At 51.7% G+C, this 9,255-nt stretch overlaps 1 protein-coding gene across 1 annotated transcript; it reads right to left on the bottom strand.

Annotated features, from left to right (window-relative positions):
* Positions 1-653: 653 nt before the first annotated feature.
* On the bottom strand, positions 654-8,340 carry DUSP7 (dual specificity phosphatase 7). Its single transcript, XM_057374834.1, has 3 exons — positions 7,684-8,340; positions 4,989-5,417; positions 654-2,495 (listed from the first exon to the last, which is right to left on the bottom strand). The coding sequence occupies exons 1-3, from the start codon at positions 8,093-8,095 to the stop codon at positions 2,188-2,190; spliced, it is 1,149 nt and encodes a 382-aa protein (XP_057230817.1). The 5' UTR covers positions 8,096-8,340; the 3' UTR covers positions 654-2,187.
* Between the last annotated feature and the right edge of the window lie 915 nt (positions 8,341-9,255).

Raw genomic sequence — 9,255 nt, 5'->3', positions numbered from 1 at the left:
GCAAATGCTCTCCATGGTCACAGAACGATCCTAATCGACCATAAAAAAYGGGTAAGAGCACCATGCCCTTATATGGGCAGAGGCTAGACAAGCATCTGACACAAACATCATTTTTAAAGAAAAAATAATATTTATTTGCAATATAAACAAAGTCCCAATATTGGATCAGTATATATAGGGTCACTAATTTTCCTTCATAACTCAGAAAGCAGAACCATTCCTCACTAACAAGCTCTCATTTGTACTAATCAGAAGATGCATCTTATTTTTTTCCTTTAAAGAATAAAGACCACTAACAGCACAGGAAGCCTTTACAAACCAGCTTAGCTGTAATGCAATACAGATGCACTGCCAAAAATTCCCTGAAAAAATAAATTCCTCCATGAGGTAAGATGCAATTAAGATATTCTCAATTTTCTCACTCACAACCGTATGCCCATTCTCCCTTCCAATGACCCACGATCCCAACATTGCGGCAAACAAAACCCAACAAACAAACAAAAAACAACCAGAAAACAAGAAACAGAAGCTCATTCCAACATTCTGATAACATCTTTAACAAAAAGAACAATTTCAGGATGTGACAGCGTCAAACATTCCTCCAGATGGAGTTTTTTTTTTATTATTTTTTTCTTTTTCTTGAAAAAAGTACAAAAAACTGGATATTTAGAAAAAAATCCGTGGCTTTTTTTTTTTTTCAGTTACATGAGAGTTAAAGTGGACAGGGAGGGGGGAGAAAGGAGGGACTACATTGCAGCCAATAAAGAAATCTCCAAATCCGTTCTGCCCTCCTCCCAGAAATTATTACCACTTCCTCCCCTCCCAGCTTGGTAAAAGGAGTTTGCCAAACACTAGCCAGAAATACATACAAGTCTTCTCAGAATAGAAGGCACGGCATAAAGTTATTCGAAAGAGGAAGAAAAAAATCAGAACCTCTGTTGAAAGCTCCAATCATCTCAGAATTTGCCAGTTAATATATATATTCATATATATATATATATATATATAAAATTCTCTGTTACAATGCTCTCCTCACCATTTCCACACCTCTTCACTCCCCTCACGCGCTCTGTGCGTGACGATTGAGTCCCGTCCCGCCACACAATCCTCGCTCTGCTCCAGGCGCTCGCTGCATTCCCCCTCCACCCCGCACACATGGGAAAAAATCCAGTGTGCACAAGAAACACCAACATCAAACTACCTTCTGGACTCGGGAAGCTGGAATGGTTTCGGGCCAGCTGGATGACATTAAGTCAGTCAACAGGCAGCAGAGAATGAAGCCGGGCTCAGACATGCTTCTACCAACTCTGGAGGCTAYAAGAGTTTTACCTCTGGCAATAGCAAACAGTATTTTTGGCAGGGGTGGCATTAAAAAAAAGCTTGCGGCTTAGTCACCTTGGCTAAATCAGTGCAGAGTTTGTGATTGTGAGTGCAGGAGTGGTGAAGGGGTTGCGTTAAAGCCCAACTGGCCTTCACACATAACAAAGCTTCCTACCAGATGCTAACAACGACAGCAGCAGCATGTATCTCTCTCTGGAGTACCCAGTAATATGCCAGGACATACCAAGGCTTCACAAAGTGTGCAAAATGCATTTGGTCAATATAAACATTTGATTAAAAAAAATAATAAATGATCAAACAAGAAACAGAATAAAATACTGGTTTTGCAACCTCGTCTGTACAAACAGTCAAGAACTTACATATTTAAAAAGAGTTTGAACCCAAAGCTCAAGTAAGATCTACCTTTTCTTATTTTTTTTCTTAAATCAAAAAAGTAAACTTGGGTTTTAAAACAGTCTTGGCCCAACACCTTTTGTTCAAGGTTTCCAAGTGCATAAATCTCCTCATTTTCCACAGCAAGCTAACCCTCGGTAGCTCTTCACACATGTGCGTGTTCTGACAGTCCCAATGCACCCAGGAAAGCGGTTATTGCCAGTGACAGCTGCGTTCGAAACGCTGTAACATCGCCCCTGTTAAATAACCCCCTGTAAAAACACTACCTCTTCAAACCACTTGGATCAGGATACTACTGAGCGGCATTAGCCTTTGTAAAGCAGCGATCAGGCACCTCTGCCCAGAGAAGCTACTCATCTCAGAGCTGCCTGGCAAGACAGGTATTTTCTTACGAGTTGAAATACTCAAGAGAAGTGATTCGATGCTCGAGTTCCCGACCAGGCAGCGTCCTCTTCATGTGGACTCCAGCGTGTTCAGCTGGAACARGTTGTGGTTGGTGGGGGTGGTGAAATAAAGCTGTTCACTGGGCGAGCGGTTGTCACAGGGGCTGTTAAGTCCCAGAGTCCTCTCAAAGTCCAGGAGTTGGCCCATGAAGTTAAAGTTTGGGGAAATGTTGGATTTTTTCCTTTTCACAAAGTCATAGGCATCATTCAGGGACAAGTTGAGTTTTTGCATCAAGTAGGCGACAGTGACTGTTACGGACCGGCTGATGCCAGCGAGGCAGTGAACAAGGATCCCACACTTCTTGGAACGGGCCTCATCTGAAACAAGACAAGGGAAAGGGGGAGTCTATTATTCTGCACCAAAAATGCATGGCTTTGGAGCAGGGCCAGGTGGCAGCTGCAAGCTCCTTGGACCAGGACGACTGCCAGAACTGGAACCCCTGTCCCTAGTGACACTATCCCATGTCCCTCTGACACCCACATCTCTCCCACAGGGCTCCTGAGACATTCCTGCTGCACAGCAAAGCTGCACATCCCCAGCAAGGCCAAGCATCTCACGTGCTTGAGAATTATAAATTGAGTTTAGAAACACWTCCCTTGCCTAGCGAGCATCAGTACCCTCTATTCAGAGACAGGAGTAACCCACAGGAGGCAGATGGAGCTGGACACAACAGCTCCAGGGAGATGTTGGCAGCTGGGTACAGCACACCCACCTAAACGCCAACTAAACCAGGGAAGGCTGTGCACTCAGGGCAAGGCTGCAGCCCAGCAGCACACAAGCTATTCTCTTCTGCTGTTCCTGTCCTCCTCGCACCAGAAAGTTACATGAATGCAGCCAATGCCAATTTAAGCAGAGTCTGAAGTGCAGGAACTTCCCTTATTGTGAAATTGTTCTTTAGGATCGACAGAAATGCACTTCACTACAAACAAACGCTTGTGTTGGAGGAGACTCTCAGGATGAATGGTAGCGGGAAGCAGGAATGCAGGCTGGACCAAAAAATGGTGAGAGAACAGCAGTGAAATTTCCCCTCCCTTGCCACYGATTGAAAAGCACACACACACTCATTGTCTCTCGCACAGCCGGAACAGCGTGATCCCTTTATGAATTGACATCTCAGTCCTGAAAGAGGGACACGCCACTGAGAGCACTGAATGCACGCAAGTACCCAGCACTGCTTTTACTTCTGGGCAGCCCTATTTGAAGTCGGTCATTTGACTGAGAGCTTGGTGGGGAGCAAAAAGGTGGCAGGAGAAAGAGGATCCTCAGGCAAGGCTGGAGGTAAGAGACACTCTGGTAACCCTAAGTGCAGGGAAGGGCAAAGAAGATGCAGGCAAAACAAAAATCCARACCCAAGCCACAACAGGTTTTCTGCCCAGCCTCCAAATCCAGGCAAGAATTTCCAGTAGGGTGGGCAATCACCACGCAGCAGCATACCCAGCCCTCCCCCCAGGCTCTCCCCTCCAACATTTTTCCAGACATTTTTGCCTTTCATCTGACCTGCACGGCATTTCTTGGTGTTTGGTTTTAGAGTGAGGTAATCCTCCATTTCCTGTCATTAACTGGAAAGCACAAGCTCAGTGCTCACAGAGCCATCGGCTGACTAGAGCAGACAGATCCCAAATGCCACATGTCAGCAGGGACACTGCACCTCACCCCCAACACCACGCTCAGGCAGGAAGTGCAGATGGGACATCAGACAGGTCCTGTTGCCACAATGAAGCAGTGGCTTCTGACCACAGTCGTGTCACCAAAGGGCAGAAGCTGGAGAGCATGTGGGAACCAGGGTTCCTGACAGCTGAAGAGAAGCCGAAGAGCCACCTGCTTTGCTTCAGGACTTACAGCACAGTGAGTGCAAGCCATAGGGTCTGAAATGGGCAACACTGAAAGGGGCTGCACATGTTTCAGTCTGCAGGTACAGGTCCTCCTCTCCTTTACCTATACAAGTGTTTTTAATCAGACATGAAACCATAGGGCTTTTAACAGTTAACGTTGATATTACTGTCAGTACCATTCACCCCCATAACAAGAGCTGGTTAGGCTAATGACCATCGTGAGCAAACAGCACAGGTCAGGCTGGAAGTGTACATTCCTGTTCAGCCCAACACACACTTCCCACAGAATAAGAAGCAATTCTCAAAGTCAAGGCTGGCCTGAGAAATTTTCCTTCCTGAGCCACCACCAGCCACAACTGTCCCAGGAGCTGTCTTTCCAGAGCAGTGCTTCCATCAAAACTCTGCAGTATAATTACAATCACTAACTCATTGTCTTGACACTTACCTTAGGAGCAGTATCCATACAAAGAGTTAGTTAKGCTAGGGTGACTTACAGCAGGATCCCAACTACACTAGCAAATCCCTTTGGGAAAAGAAAACACGCACGCGCACATGCACGCACTCCGCAATTTTAAGCACATTTGGGGCTAATTACTGGCACCAGTCACACTAATGCAGCTCCCATCAACACTCGTCCCCTGAGCAGAACATGCAAAGGAGCTTCCCACTGCCTGGGTTCAGCCATTTCACACCAGTGCAAATCCCCATASAGGGGCAAGAGGCAGCGGGGCCAGTCTGACCATTTGCACGTAGCTCAGCTGAGATGCTGCAAGAGGGCTGAATTTCGGGAGGGGAGACCTCCCTGAACCTAGCCAGGGTGACACGCACCAGAAGTGCCACTTCACAGCGTGACACTYGGCTGCTAAGCTGATGCTGTGCCCCGGAGAGGTGAGGCTACAGACAGCAGCAGCCCTGGGAAGCGRCACACCACATTCCCAAGCGGTGAGTATGAAAAGAGATGTTCTGCCAACTACCTACCAATGAAAGCAATGGCCTCGGGAAAGAACTGCGAGAGGTTCTGGCTCCAGTGATCTGAGATGGGGATCTGCTTGTACTTGAACTCTCCGTCATGCTCAAACATGTTTGGCAGGTTAGGAGTCACATTCAGGATGTATTTAATGCCATATTTGCCCAGGACGTCCAAGTTGGTCGAATCTTTGGCACAGCCYAGGTACAGGTAAGGTAGGATCTGGACCGGAAAGGCAGGCTGATTGTTAGGGATGGGGCTCCCATCCGACTCCGTGGCACTGCTGGGCTCCCTGTCGGATTCGCCATCCGAGCAGTCGGAACTTATCCGCAGCCCTCCCAGGCCAAGGACCGATGCTGGGGGAGAGTTGCTGGGTGAGGAGCTGTCAAGGTTTGTCTCGCAGTGTTCAGAATATTCAGTCTGAAACTTGTTAAAGCCACCTGGGAAGAGGGAAAGGAAAGAGGGAAAGGAAGAGGCAGAGAAGARAAAAAAAAAGGTTTATTCCTCAGAATGGGAAATCCTTCTACCTGTGAACACATGTATGYTACTCAGAAAGTCTTTACCAGCAAAAAGTCAGTATCCCTTCACACCAAGAAAGGCATTTCCCTGCTCCCTCATCTTCCCTGGGCAGACTAATACTGAGCAAACAGGTCCCAGGAGACCAAAAAGTRGTTCTTACTAAATTTGATATTCTTTGTGAAAAACAGGGGCCAAATCCAACCAGAAAATAAAGAAACATCAAAAAAATAAAATCAGTGTCAAGACACAATCTTGCCTTGTTTAGCTTCTCAAAAATATGGGTCTGGGGTAGTTTTAGGCAAGAGCTTTTATGCCACTTAGACAAGTACAAAAGTATCCATGTCTGAAAAGACAGATCAAAGACAACCACCACATACTCACCCCAGCCACCAAAACCCAATAAAATAATTCATCTCCAAGCAGGAAAAAAGACCCTAATTTTTGCCACAGAGTGATCCTCACAACTATTTTATCATATAAATAGGTTTTGCAACAGAACAGTGTCACAGGTTTGTTCTTCACCCAAACCACACCAGAAACGCAGCGGAATGGGACCCTTCACATCTTCCCCTAAGTCTTTTCCTCCAGCTCTTCAGCAGCTTGGGAAGGAAGGCAGAAGCAGGGAAGCAAAAACCCCACCGATCTACCTCCTTTCCAGGCACTATTAAAGCAGAGCTCAGCCATCGGGATCTGACACTGACAAATGGTTTAATTAGAAAGGGCTCCTGGAAACTTCGTTAGTGGGTTCGGTGGTTGTGGCGGGGTCACTGAGCAGGACAGACAGCTCCTGCCACATCCATTCATGAAAAAGGCTCGTCCTCGCCCTCCTCCTCCCCCCGCGCCGCCAGACAGCGCCGAGGAGCCATTTTGGAATTTTAATTGGAAACATTTCCCACCGAGGCTCCCGGAAAAAGGCAGAGAAAGGGGCTCAGCTCCTCCCCTGCCCATCGGGGAGAGCTTAGGAGTAACTTCAAAGCCGCTCCTTCCTGCTTAGGGATGAGGACGTCAGGGAGAGAAGCAGGAATGCAAAGCAAGGGAGCAACGGAGCCCAGGGGGAAACCCCAAACCGGGATGGGATAATGGATGGGAGATTYGCCCACGGACAGGGACTGGAGGGTCGAGGGAGGAATTGGATCAACCCCTGTCCTGCCCCCCCATCATGTTTTCGAAGGAAGCTTGTAGGAGCTGCGCAGCCCTAGGGGCTGGACCCCAAATACCTGCCTGTCCCCCTGCCACCCCACTCCGCCAACAGCACGGGTTTCCCCGGCTCCCCAAAAAGGGTCTGTCAAGGAACAGCCGTGTTTTTAAAGAACCGCAAGTGGCAACTTTCTTGACCACTCTCCCCCACACACGCTCCCCCGCTCTCCGGTTATTCCTGCCTCAAAGCCGCCACCCAGCGACCGGACTGGGAGCACTGGGAGGATGGAAGGGTCCAGCTGTGGTCTGAGCAGCAATCTTTCAAAATGGCCCAAAAGTGACGAAAAAACCAAAGCCCTCAGAGCACCGCCAGCCCTCAGGAGGGGGCTTGTGCGGGGTTCGGCTCCCCTGCAGCGCAGATCCCCACACCCCATCGCCCTGCCCCGGAGGAGCAGCCGGGCTGCCCCCTCCCGGATCCGCGGCACTGCCTGGCAAAGGGGGAGGAAAACCCAAGCGTTCACTTTTCTGTTATGAAGGGAGGCAAAAYGAAAATATGGGAGGGCTCTCCCGCGCCCCAAAATAAGGCCATCCCTTCCGGAGGGGCTGGAGAGTCGCTTGGCGGCGGCGTGGAGAACCCCCGAAAGGCTCCCTCCGGGTAGCGGAGGTGAGGGGCGCCCAGTGCTGCCCAGCCGGGGTCGGCTTGGGACGGGGCAGCGCTGGAGGTGACGCTGGGGCTGGGGGGCTCCTCCCGCCGCTGCCTGGGACGCGACGCAGGAAGAAGCGGGGCGCTCCCGGCAGCTTCCAGCCTGCGACCATTTTGTGCGGGGGATTAAAGCGGGATGCAGTAGAGAGGGGAAAAAAAAAAACAGAGGAAAATAAAAATAAATCGGGCAGACGGGGTGAGGGAAGGAAGCAAAAATCAGTCACCACGGTCCGGYCAGGGGATGAGCACCCCGGGGATGGAGCGGCCGGCCAGGGACTGCGCAGGGGGACACGGACAAGGGCTCCGGGAACGGGACGGGGCTGGAGGGAGGGCGAGCAGCACCTCACCTTTCAGGTAATAGGCTTTGCAGCCATCATCGCGCAGCTTCTGAAGCAGGAGGCCCAGGACGGAGGTGGCGGCGCCGCTGTCCTGCCAGTCGGCGGTGGCCTCGTCGTAGAGCAGCACGGTATCGGCCTTGCAGCGCTTGACGAAGCGCTCCTTGTCCTCGTGGTTGGGGATGATGGAGCGGATGGGAAGGTTGCCCTTTTTGAGGCGGCGCAGCATGAGCCCGGGGATGGCCAGGTTGATGGCCGTCTCGATGTGCGAGCTCTCGAAGAGCTCGTGGGGGCGGCAGTCGAGCAGCAGCAGCGAACGGCCGCCGCCCGACTCCAGCTCCTCCTGCAGCCACTCCGCGCTCTTGCACGGCATCGCCGCAGCCATGGGCGCCCGCGGGGAGCTCCCCCAGACCTGCGTTTTCATGGGGCTCGGCAGCGGCGGCCGCCAGCGCCCGGCCCGCCGGCCACCCACGCGGCGTCCGGACGCGGCCCCGCTCCGCTGGGTCGGTCTTGTGCTGCGCCGGATGCGGCTCCGCTCGRCACGGCCGTGGGTGCGCGGTGTCTGCGGCCCGGAGCGCGGCGGCCCCCGCTCTGCCCTACGCGCTGCGCCCCATCCCGGCGGCCTCAATTAAAGCGGGGCTTCGCCGGCGGCTCGGCGTGTCATAGCTCGGGAGGCGGGGCGGCGGCGGGACCGAGCGGCTCAGCCCCGCCCGGCGCGGCACGGAGCGGAGCGGCCGGAGCGGCACCGCGCACAGGACCCGAGCGCCGGCCCCGCCCCGCCGCGCGGCCCCGCCCCACAGCCAATCAGAGGCGGCGGGGGGAGCGGGGCAGCCCAAATTTGGGCAKGGGCGGGGCCGAGGCGGGGGCAGAGCGCGGGAAGGGCTTTGGGACTCGCGGTGTGGACGGACGCGTCTCGCCTCACCGGGGCTGCCTCGGACCCTCCGCCGGAGCGCGGGATAAAGTTTAATAGAAAGGCCATGCAGTGAAGTGACCCCGTCCACGGGCCGGGTGTGGAGGCCCCGCGTGAGTTTTGATTGGGTCATGCCCAGCCCTGTTTGGTCTTTGACAGGAATTCACAGTTCCAAAAYAAAATCGATCGAGATTCATAAAGCCTCCGCATTCCCTTTCGTTTCAGAAGGAGCTACAACACAGATGTTTTTATCCCTGCATCCTTGTTTATTTWTAGAGTATCTTCCCCGTTGGTATCCACTACTATAAATACAAACCTTTTATGCTGCAACACTAACATTTCAGAACAGGAATGTAACTGGAGGCACCCTTTGGTTTCCTTCCATCTTTTACATTCCTTTTCATGTGAATCAGTCCTCTGGTACCAGAAGTTTTCCGTGCCTCACACAAACTGTTCCTGTTACAAAATAGATCTGATCTTTCTCTTTTTAATGAGCAGGATGACATTAAAAACGTGGTTCTGTATGAGCCACTTCTACTGCAGTCTATTTTCACCATGGAGGCAGTCAAACATTGGTGGATTGCTCAGAGAGGTTGTGCAATCTCCATCCTCGCTGGTTTTCAAGATCCAACTCAACGCATCCCCAGGTAACCTGGCCTGACCCCAGGGCTGAC

The sequence above is a fragment of the Malurus melanocephalus genome, unplaced genomic scaffold (genome assembly GCF_030028575.1).
Source record: "Malurus melanocephalus ecotype Western Australia unplaced genomic scaffold, MMel_1.1 scaffold_233, whole genome shotgun sequence".
NCBI lineage: Eukaryota > Metazoa > Chordata > Aves > Passeriformes > Maluridae > Malurus > Malurus melanocephalus.
Note: the sequence above shows the minus strand (reverse complement) of the source record. Positions and strands in the feature narration are given on the sequence as shown.